At 50.5% G+C, this 11,801-nt stretch overlaps 1 protein-coding gene across 2 annotated transcripts in view; it reads left to right on the forward strand.

The window, feature by feature from the left end:
- DNAH9 (dynein axonemal heavy chain 9) overlaps nt 1-11,801 on the forward strand; it is a 126,122-nt gene that overhangs the window by 97,414 nt on the left and 16,907 nt on the right. For both annotated transcript variants that reach the window (XM_063409389.1, XM_063409390.1), the window contains exons 31-34: nt 4,989-5,216; nt 9,153-9,344; nt 9,626-9,817; nt 10,582-10,752. In XM_063409389.1, coding sequence (XP_063265459.1) covers nt 4,989-5,216; nt 9,153-9,344; nt 9,626-9,817; nt 10,582-10,752 — 783 coding nt within the window. The remainder of the gene's footprint in view (nt 1-4,988; nt 5,217-9,152; nt 9,345-9,625; nt 9,818-10,581; nt 10,753-11,801) is intronic.

The raw sequence follows: 11,801 nt of genomic DNA on the forward strand, positions 1-11,801 counted from the left end.
TCTCAGTTACTCTGACCACGTGTGTTCTTTCAGGTTTTGTTACCTGACTGCTGACAGTTAATTTGCAAAGTTTCTTTCCAACCTGTGAATCCCTTCCGCAGCGTCTCTGTCTGGCCTGGGCAGATATATTCATTTGAATTATGAATTCTTTGTACCAGCACATGTTTGGCTGCATCTATTCCTCTTTTTCATGCCTTCTATCACAAAAGGACAGGATATAAATGCACTCAATTATCACTGGACTGGAAATATTCCCTAAGTTGGCTGTTAGCAGGCAGTGATACCCACAAATAATGATCACTGGTGTCATGTCAACACAAGCAAAAGCAATTATTTTTGAGCCATCTAACACTACAAAAGCAGATGTGGGAAGAAACTACCAATTAGAGATGAAAACACTTAAGGTCAGATATGCAGACTATGATTAAACTGATACTTAATGCATGATTTTTCTTTTGATATTTTGTTGAGCTCTTCCCTTGTTTTATTAAGTCTCTGTGGTGTTGGCACCACTTTGGTTTTCGGTTTCAGTCCACTCCTCTCTGGTTGTTTGACTTGTGTTTGTAGAATGAGTTGCTTGTCTGGACCCTGGGGAAGATCTGATCTCCTGAAGTCCTGAAATCCTGAGTGCATCAGGCCAGCAGTGCTGCAGCAGCACTCAGGTGTAATTGCATTTTGTCCACTGCTCTTCACACGGTCCTTATGTGTGAGAAAACAACCTCAGAACAATCCCTTTGCCCAGGCATCTCCACTCATCTCCCCCTACACCCCAAACTCCATCTCATCCATGCAATGTGAGCACAACCCTAAATCATTTCAGGTGAGGAGACTGAATTCCTGCAGTTCTAAATAAAATACTGTTCCCAGCCATGGCAATTAGATTTGGGGCAACAGAACTGGAGGCAGCAAAGTGTCTGTGGCTTCCCCAAACAACAGTTCTCTTGACTGACATCCCTCAGCCCCTCTCTGAGTGCTGGCCCACCCCTCCAGCAGGTTCAAATCCTGGTAACAGTGACAGCAGCCACCACTCTGTCCAGCCTGAAGCACCTCAGCTTTTCCTTCTCACAATGTTCATCCTCTTCTCCAGTCCCAGCTGGGATCTGTCCATACCTGAAACCTCACAAGAGGCACCTGAGCCCTCCACAGAAAAGGCAGAAGAGGTTTCTGTGTTTCCACAGGGGAGCTCCTGGGGTGCCCCTGTGTGGCTGCAGTCCCTGGACAGCCCCAGCTGCCAGCCCAGCTCCTGCCTGGCACAGCCACAGCCTCGGGGAAGGGCAGGGAAGGTGCAGGGGTGGTGGAACAGGGCAGCAATGGGGTCCCCATCCCTGCAAGCGTTCAAAATCCATGTGGTGTGACACCTGGGGACATGGGTTAATGGTGGGCGTGGTGGTGGTGCTGGGGTGATGGCTGGATTTGGTGATTTTAAAGCTTTTTTCTTTCCCCCAGCATTAATGATTCTGTGTTTCTGTGACTTCCAGCTCTGTGATTCTCTCAACTCCCCAAACACCCTGAAGCAGTAAATTGGCAGTTTAGTTCTGTCACGTGAAAATGCCCTTCCACTTTTCCTGCAGCCTGCTCTTCTCACCCTTCACTCCCTCCCTCCACCCCAGCCTCTGCTCTCTCCAACTGGGCAGGTCCCTGTTGATGGAGTGTCTTCTTTTGTGGGAGCTAAATCCTTTTGGATTTAAGAGGAGTGGGAGCTGGGTGCTGTTCACAAGATGCTGGCCCACCATGGATTTATGGAGCGGTAAAATAACGTTTGCAGCTTTATTCTCTGTTCCTTGGCTGGCGTTTGATTTCTCCTGCATTGTGTAAGCATTGAACTGTTATTTGCAGGAAATAACTGTGAGGACTCTGAGATCTCTTCCCTGAGTGATAATAGTTAATTCTGTACCCATCAGTGTGTGTATCTCTTGCCGGGGCTGTTTTCCTGAGTGCATTACTTTGCATCCATCACCACTGAATTCCTTCTGCAGTGTCATTGCCAGTCACTTAGAATGATGGCATCCTCCTGCAGTTCTTCACCACCAGGCTTTATTTTCAGGACTTGAAATGGCTTTGTCTTATGAGTAATTTTGTCAGCTCACCAATCATTTGCTCTTTCAGATGGTTTTTGATATGGTGAGGAGTTATAACTCCATCAGTAGTCTCCTTACCCCTGTTAGCTGTGTTTTATCTGCTTGGTAGCCTATGAGACCTTTCCTTTTACCTGCAGCAAGACTGGTTTGGGGAAGATAAAAGAGCTGGTATTGATGGAAATCCATGCCTGGGGATACAGAGACCCCATAGAGGCAATTCCTGCTCAGTGCAGGGCCATGCCTGATGCTGGTGTGGGGGGTGCCTGGGGAAATCCCCTCTACAGCCCCCAAAAAGGAGTTCATGGGGTCGAGCTGCTGTGTTTAACCCCAAATGGAAACTGAGCCCCACCTGCTGCTCCCTCATTGCCCAGGGGTGGGATGGGGTAGAATGTGGGGTGAAAAGTGAGAAAACTCACGGGTTGAGATCCAGACAGTTTAACAGGGAAAGCCAAAGCCGGACAGGCAAGGAAGTAAAGTAAGGAATTAATTTCCCATTTCCCTGGGCAGGCAAGGGCTCAGCCATCCCTGGTGACTGGGGAAGGCAAACACCCTCCCTCCCGACATCCCTGCCTTCTCCTGCTCCATGCTGGGCAGCATTCCATAGCCTGGGACACCCCTGGGTCATCCCTGAACATCAGCTGGGACAGCTCCCTGTCCCTCCAGCCTGGTCCTTGGCCGTGTCCACCCTGCCCAGCAGGGACTGACCCCTCCAGTGGCCAGCACTGCTCCAGCCCAGATCAGCCCCAGCCTGGGGCAGCTCCTGGGGCCAACAACAGCAACTCCACCCCAGCCCCACTCACACACCAGTGCAGCCTGTGATAGCCTCAGTTTAGCTCTCTACAATGGGGCAGAACTTTGGGATTGCTGGTTTTTCCTGACTGATGCTGTTGGGGAGTGTCTCCTGTCCTGCTGGAGCCCTGCCAGGCTGGCTGCTGCCTCCTGAGCTGTGCTGCAGATCTTCCACATGTGGGGTCCTCTTGGAGTGAGTCCATCCCAGACACCTCCTGGGATAAATAATCATAAATAAAATATCATTTATTACCTCATCGACTCCTCTAAACAGCTCTGCATCTGCAGCTTCAGCTTAAGAGTCTTTGCAACAATAAAGAGATTGAAGCATCTGTTATATGAGGAGAGGCTGGGGTTGCTTAACCTCCAAAAGCTGGTTTGGTTCAGAGGGGTTTATTTGGTGTGTTTAAATCCCTTCTGGAGGGGGAAGTGCAGAAGAGGGAGTCAAAATCTTCATAGTTGTGCTGAGTGAAAGAGCAAGAAGCAAAGGGTTAAAATTGAGATATGAATTTCCCTTAAACATTAATTTAATTTCATTTCACTACCTTATACTATGTCTTAATTTTTTTATTTTTTTTTTTTTTACTGTGAGTGTGGTTGAACACTGGCACACATTGCCCAGACAGGTTGTGGAGACTTCAGCCTTGCAGATATCCAAAAACCCAACTGGACACAGCTTCAAACCTGCTCTAGCTGATCCTGCCCGGAGCAGGAGGGTGAGATGGAAAATCTCCAGGGACATCTCCAGCCTCAGGGTTTTGGTGATTCCACCAGGCTGTAACAGTGAGAGCCTCCCCAGGCTCTGCAGGGAATATTCCTGCAAATATGGGCTGCTTTGGGCTGGCCTGGCCTTCCGTGGGCGCTCCCTGCAGACCTGGATCATGTTATAGTTTTTAGACTCTCTGGTAGCTTCCTGCTTTCTGGAAAAGGCTTTATTATTAGCTTTTATGGTTTTCAAAAAATTGCGTCTTGTAATACTTTTTGACTTTTCTATGGCTGGATTTTGTTCTCTTTTCTGTTTTTCTCATTTTGACAAAACTTCCACTTTCTGAAGAATGTAATTTTACTCCTAATAATCTCCATTACTCTGCTATTTAACCATGAGAGCTCCTTCCTGGCCCCATTTATAGGAGATATATATTTATTCTCAGCCTCTAATATGGCTCCTTTATGTAATTTCTTTGCCACCTCCAAGCAGTTTATCTTTCTGGCAGCTGCTTTTAATTTAGGTTTAGCAAGTTCCATGTCCTTTCTCGGGGTGGGATAAATCACCATCCCAAGTGCCTGTGGACACAGCCAGGTTGGATTGCACACCTGCCTTTAAAACAAGGGTTGTTCAGCCCACAAATCCCATTCCCAATATAACAAAAAGCTGTTTTCTTGCCTGGAAACTGTAATGCTGTATAGGACTCCAGGGGGAAAACAGGCTTGGCTTCATCCATTTCACCATCTCCACACGATTCTGCCTAATCTTCTGAGGGATGTGTCCAGCTAGTTGCATGAATAAATAAATCCTTTGTGTTAAAGGACTTTGTGAAATCACCTGCTTGACTTGTTTGCCTAGGAACTGCTATAGAGGGTCCTCACTGTAATTCTGATAAAAATGAACAAATGTTTTTATTTGAGCTTGGTGGGGCTGGGGGGAGGAATAACAACTCTACTCCCCAGGATTAACAACTTTACTCTCCAGGAATAACAACTTTACTCCCCAGGAATAACAGTTTTTCTCCCCAGGAATAACAGTTTACTCCTCAGGAGTAACCTCAGCTGGTGTTGCTGAAATGAGGAGAATTCCAACACTGAGAGCCCAACCAGCCCAGCTGTGACTTGCTGCTCTGCTGCTGATTAATACTATTTTGAATTTTCAAATGCTCTTGATGCACGTGGATCTTTGGGGCTGGGAGACGCACACAGGCACTCCTGGGACAAGTCCCAGATTCCAGAGGGCATCCATCAGTGGGATGGACTTGGCGCCTGCTCAGCACAAGTAAATAATTCTAGTGGGCACTCAAACCACTACATTAATTGGTGCCGTGACCTGGATACAGAAATTGGTGAACTGAAACCACTACAGGGTGTAATGAGGGGACTGACCAAGCCTTGTCCCTCTGTCCCTGCCAGAACATCCACCTGGTGGCCAAGTGGCTGAGCTGTCTGGAGAAGAAGCTGGAGCAGCTCGCTGAGGGCAGCCACCAGGATTTCCGCGTGTTTGTCAGTGCGGAGCCGGCGCCGTGCCCGGAGAGCCACATCATTCCCCAGGGCATCCTGGAAAACTCCATCAAAATCACCAGCGAGGCCCCCACCGGCATGCACGCCAACCTGCACAAGGCCCTGGACAACTTCAGCCAGGTAGGAGCATGGCTGGGCACAGGGTGGGTCTGCTGGAGGGGCTGGAGCCCCTGGGGAGCAGGATGGGCGTCGCCTCCCCAGTCCCTGTCGGGATTTTAAGAGAAATGTGACCACTGGGAGAAGTCTTAAAACACGATTTATTGCCTCAGGCTCAAGGAGGGTGAGAACGTGTTCACCTCATTCACCAGGAGTTCATGGTCAGTGGTCCCAAGATCACAGGCTACAAGGGGTTTTAAAGGTTAATTAGCCAATAATCTGCTGCCACACATGTTGTTTTAACTTTCACACCAATGGCTAATTAAACTGTATCACACGTCCTGCTGCAATGCGGACAATTTTATCCAATCCTAGTGACACACAATCCTACAGAACTACACCTTAAAACTTCTTATTACCTTTATGACTACTTCTACATCTTAAACTTTAAACTCTAAAACTTTCCACTACCTAGCTTAATATGTCTCTGCTTAAACTACAAACCCACATTCTCACTTAAGGTCTCTAAGTTTGGAAGCCTTTTCCAAGGTCTCAGGTCAAATCCTGTATTCTCTGCTGTATTTGGGCCTGCATGCACAAGGTTCTGGGAATTTTCTGTGCCTGGAAATCCCACAAGTTCCCTTGCATCATGGAGCCTCTGTGTCTAGCACCCCCTCTGCTGTTCCCCACAAGCAGGGCACAGATCTCTTTACAAGCACTGATTTTCCCAAGAAAGGGTTCAGGTCATCCTGAGAAGCCTCTTTCCTGCTGCAGGGCACAGGGCACCAGAGTTCTGACCAGTTTAATCCTTTTGTGTGATCACAGAATCACACAGAATCACGGAATTAACCAGGCTGGAAAAGACCTTTGAGATCATCAAGTCCAACCTAGAACCTAACCTAACACCTCCTCATCAACTAAACCATGGGACTAAGTGCTACATGCAGTCTTTTTTTAAACACGTCCACAGTGACTCCAGCACCTCAGAAAGGCTCTTTCAGTACAGAATCAAACTTCTGACTGCAGCATCCAGAGACTTGGCCATGTTTCAGTTCATTTCTCTTTCTGCGTCACTCCGTTTTGGCTGCTGAGTGACAGCTGCCCTCTAACCCCCACAGCCATGGGAGGTGAGCAGGTTAAACCTCACTTTTCTGCTGCTGTTTAACCGGGGTTAGAGGTTCAGAGCTGCTGATCTGCTCACATCCCACATCCCTCTCCAGAGCAGCACACGGAGATTGGTGTTGTGTGCCCAAAGGCCATTCAGCTCAAGACCTTGCTGACATCAGGAGTGTTGCAAATCAGAGCTGGAAGCTGCCTGCAGGCAGGAGTTGCTTTGCCACAATCTAAATTAGGCCATGTGAGAGTGGCTGGCCCAAAAGAACAGCCCATGGCGGGGTGCTCGTTGTGTTTATTGCTCAAAAACCCTCCTGTCACAGCAGGCACTGACCCCTGTCCCTCCTGTGCAGGGGTGTGGGGAAGTGATGAAAATACTCCTGGTGCCCCAGAGGGTGTGGATCAGTGTCAGAGGGGCTGTAAAGCCGTGGTTGAATGAGCTCTGCTCTCACCATGGGACAGGAGCAGGATCCCATCCCGGCAGGGCTCCCTGGGAACAGCCATGGGCCCCAGGGCAGGATGGAGCCAGGGGGGCTCAGCCGTGACCCCCTTTGCCTCATGACACAAGGGCTGAGCACTCGTGTTCCTGCAGATTCCTGTCCTAGGGACACTGAGTGCCATGTCCTGCCAGCCTGACACTCCCTCAACCCTGCCCGTGCCTTGGCACACCCAACCCTCACAGCAGGAGCCCAGCAGAAGGCTCTGAAGGTGCTCTCAGCCCTCAAATTGCCCTTTAGGATCACGGATGCTAACATTATTCCAGCCTCTCCCTCCAGCCCATGCTGTGCTGGGTTGTTTTCTCTTGTGAGAAATCTCTGCTTGGCTTTGGTGAAGTCCCACCTGCAGTGCTGAGTCCCACTCTGGGGCCCCAAACATGGCTGGAACAAGTCCAGAGGAGGTCACTGAGCTGGTCAAGGGGGCTGGGGCACCTCTGCTGAGGAGAGAGGGAGAGAGAGCTGGGGTTGTTCAGCTGGAGAAGACTCAAGGGAGACCTTCCAGTACCTTAAGAGACTCCAAGATAGCTGGAGAGGGACTTTGGACAAAATCCTGGAGGGACAGAACAAGGGGAATGGTTTCAAATTGAAGAAGGGTAGATCTACATTGGATATTGGGAAGAAATTCCTCCCTCTGAGGGTGCAGAGGCCCTGGCACAGGGTGCCCAGAGCAGCTGTGGCTGCCCCTGGATCCCTGGCAGTGCCCAAGGCCAGGCTGGATGGGGCTTAGAGCAGCCTGGGACAGTGGAAGGTGTCCCTGCCATGGCAGGGGTGGCACTGGATGGGCTTTAATGTCCCTTCCAACCCAAACCCTTCTGTGATTCTCTCCATAAAACTTCTTGTCATTTGGGATGGGGCAAGAGCAGCCCCAAACAATTGTGGACCCCAGGCCCTGGGTCTGTGGGCAGCTCACAGCTGATTTTGCACACAGATGTTGGCGTGGAGAGAATCCCAAGAGCAGGGGGGAACATTGTTGAGCAGGTGTGGGGGAGGCACCATGCAAGGATTAATGCCAGTGGTCAGGGAAGATTATTCCGTTCTTATCTACTGTCATTCATCATCCTGAACTCCACAAAATGCCCTGGAGAACAGGGGAGGGGAGAACCTTCACCCCAGGTAACATTTTCATCCTGCCTCTGCTCGTTTCAATCAATAGTAATTAGCATTTTTTAAATTGCTGGAGGATTATTAAACATTTCTTATCAGAAATCCTGAAGCGAGTGGGTGGGGTCCCTTTTACACCTCATTTCCCTGCTTTATACAGAAGAGATGTTCAAATTTAGCTTTCAGCTGAAGGCTACAAAGAAGGCCCTTTATTCTGTGCAGGGGATATTGTTCTGCTTTGTAGCTGAAGAAGAATTGACAACTGAAGAGAGGCCGAATGAGAGTGAACTGGGTTGTTCTGGGGACGTTTCCTAAAATGAGAAAGGTGTTCTGCAGGTATTTGAAGCAGTTCTTCATCACAATGCAGATAAAGGGAGCTTAGAGTGCTGCTTAATCCAGGGGAAAACAGGTTTTGGGATGTTGATTATCACATGCACTTGGTCAATGTCTTGCACCCTTTAGAGCGATGGATTCCCCCTTTTCTGCACAGACCCTGAGCTCTGTTGTGCTCTCAGAGGATTAAAGGTCTAACACGGCATGTTTTAAAGATAAAGGTTGAACGGGGCTTGGAGCAACCTGGGATAGTGGAAAGTGTCCCTGCCCATGGCAGAATGCTGGAAAAACATGGACTTTAAGGTCCCTTCCCACAGATAATTCTGTGATTCTGTGGCTCCTTCCCCATCTTTTGGTGAGGCATGTTGAACACATGAGGGTTGGAGTGCTGAGTGGGTGCACGTGTCCTTCCTTCCCTGTGTGTGCACCTGTGCAAAGCCATTCCGAGCTGGGAACAGGAAATATTCATTCAGGGAGAATCTGCTGGAGTTTGCCAATAAATCTGCAATGCAAAGCCACTGACTTTGAAAACTGGCACCTGTGTGTGTGTGATGCAAAAATGAACTGGAGGACAATTTGATCAGCCTCTTGTCCCAGGTAAAAATGGGGCAATGACAACAAACGTCAGCAGGGGAGGTTCAGGTTGGATGTTGGGAAGAATTTCCAAACTGGAAGGTTGGTTAAGCTCTGGAACAGGCTGCCCAGGGAAGTGGTGGAGACACATCCCTGTAATTGCTCAAAAAAGACGGTTCACAATTAACTGGGCATGGGGTATTAGGTTGAAGGTTGAACTTGATGATTTGGGGCTGTTTCCCAGCCTTGGCCTCTGATTCTGTGATTCGCCCCTGTCCAAATTCCGGTGTGTTTGGGTTCCCTGGGAGTCACTGAGGCTGAGGGCAGCTGTCCTATGTTGCAGGACACCCTGGAGATGTGCAGCCAGGAGAAGGAGTTCAGGAGCATCCTCTTTGCCCTCTGCTATTTCCATGCCGTGGTGGCGGAGCGGCGCAAGTTCGGCCCCCAGGGCTGGAACCGCCCGTACCCCTTCAGCACCGGGGACCTCACCATCTCTGTCAACGTGCTCTACAACTACCTGGAGGCCAGCTCAAAGGTGGGGACACCACAGGGGGGCTGTTGGGGGCTTTGAGCCACCAGGGTGGCCTGAAGCTGCCCGGAAATGCCATTTCTTTGGGTTTAGAACTTCACAGTTCGGGGCGCTTTTGGGAGGAGATGGGAAACCTCAGTACCACTCGCTCAGTGGGGAGCTGCACTGTGCTGTGCTCCAGCTTTCCTGGGGCAGGGTTTAGCTGCTACCTGATGTTGTTTGCTGAGGTGGGACCCCTGAGGGTGCAGGGCAGTGCCTGGGCTCAGCCCACCCTGCTCCACTCCCAGGTCCCCTATGATGACCTGCGCTACCTGGTGGGTGAGATCATGTACGGAGGTCACATCACGGATGACTGGGACAGGCGGCTCTGCAAAACCTACCTGGAAGAGTTTATTAAGCCAGAAATGCTGGAGGGAGAGCTCTGCCTTGCTCCTGGCTTTCCCCTCCCAGGGATCATGGATTACAATGGCTATCACCAGGTAAGCTCTTTGTTTGCTGGCATTATTTATATGTGTAGATAGAATGTCTTCCGTAACTGCCCCATAATCTGCCTTTGGAGGCAGGAACAGGGCTGCAGTGTTCCTGCACTCTTCCTCTTATTTCCCATTATGCTCTGTTCCTGTGGATGTTTCAGCATTCCCCTGGATGAACCAAGTCTAATGGTAATTTGCTACTTCATCATGGGCTCATTCTGTTCATGCATGAATAGAGCAACTGTATTGGTCCTTGAGACTTAAGTGGGGCTCCTGGAAAATTACATCCACATACTGTTTGCTAAAATGGCCCTTTCAAGCTCCTTTTATCATCAGTTTTGATGAGAATCACTGAAGGGTCTTGTTGATCTACTTACTGATCTCATCTGTTCTTTGTACACAAATGCAGTAGCAGAGAGAGGCACATCAGGCTGATTTTGTTCATAAAACTTAACTACTGGAAGCTCAATTCCCACAAGAGATTTCAGGATGCTGATGCTGAAATGCACAGCAGATAATTGCTAGAGAAGGTCCAGCCTGAGACACGGAGCCAAACCAAACTCCAGCAATTACAGAATTTTCCCAGCAGGAGCAGAAGCAGCTCTGTAAACATTTGTACTCTCCTTCCTCCATCACTTCCCCGGAGTTTCAACCACAGGCAGAGCTGGGTCAGCCCGGGCTGACCTACTGGGGGGATGATTCCAGCACTGAAACTCTGCAGGCAAAGCGCCCTGAGCTGTTCCTAACTGCTCCTGAATGTCTCTGTGCAGTACATAGACGATGCCCTGCCTCCAGAGTCTCCCTACCTGTACGGCCTCCACCCCAACGCCGAGATCGGGTTCCTCACGCAGTGCTCGGAGCGGCTCCTGCGCACCGTGCTGGAGCTGCAGCCCCGGGACTGCAGCACGGGACAAGGAGCAGTGGGGACCCAGGAGGAGATGGTGAGAGTGCTCAGGGGGAGTGGGGACCCAGGAGGAGATGGTGAGAGTGCTCAGGGGGAGTGGGGACCCAGGAGGAGATGGTGAGTGCAGAGGAGGAGTGGGGACTCTGGAGGAGATGGTGAGTGCAGAGGAGGAGTGGGGACTCTGGAGGAGATGGTGAGTGCAGAGGAGGAGTGGGGACTCTGGAGGAGATGGTGAGTGCAGAGGAGGAGTGGGGACTCTGGAGGAGATGGTGAGAGTGCTCAGGGGGAGTGGGGACCCAGGAGGAGATGGTGAGTGCAGAGGAGGAGTGGGTACTCTGGAGGAGATGGTGAGTGCAGAGGAGGAGTGGGGACTCTGGAGGAGATGGTGAGAGTGCTCAGGGGGAGTGGGGACCCAGGAGGAGATGGTGAGTGCAGAGGAGGAGTGGGGACTCTGGAGGAGATGGTGAGTGCAGAGGAGGAGTGGGGACTCTGGAGGAGATGGTGAGTGCAGAGGAGGAGTGGGGACTCTGGAGGAGATGGTGAGAGTGCTCAGGGGGAGTGGGGACCCAGGAGGAGATGGTGAGTGCAGAGGAGGAGTGGGGACTCTGGAGGAGATGGTGAGTGCAGAGGAGGAGTGGGGACTCTGGAGGAGATGGTGAGTGCAGAGGAGGAGTGGGGACTCTGGAGGAGATGGTGAGAGTGCTCAGGAGCAGCTGCTGAGGTTTGATGCCTGTCTCATCCATCAGTCCTGCCTAGCTCAGGCTTGTCCTTTGTTCTGTGTTCTGCCTTTGCCTGCCTAAAGCCTGGTTTTATGCAGAACGTCTCCCTGGTGGGATGTAACTGAGTGTTGGCAGTAACAGGACAGTGCCTCTTAATTACCCCATGCACTGCAGAGCCTTCGTTATCATTCTCTGGAGGTGCTGCAAATAAACCTTCCCTGGGCAGCAGTCCCTGTGCACCCCCTGTGACTGGCATAGCAAGTCAGTGCCACCCAGAGCTCAGCCCTCCTCTTGCTGCTGCCACCGTGTCCCCTCAGCTCCCAAGGGACTTGTAATTCCTTATTTCCAGCTGAACTCCTTTGCTGCG

Source organism: Prinia subflava, chromosome 12 (genome assembly GCF_021018805.1).
Source record: "Prinia subflava isolate CZ2003 ecotype Zambia chromosome 12, Cam_Psub_1.2, whole genome shotgun sequence".
Classification (NCBI taxonomy): Eukaryota; Metazoa; Chordata; class Aves; order Passeriformes; family Cisticolidae; genus Prinia; species Prinia subflava.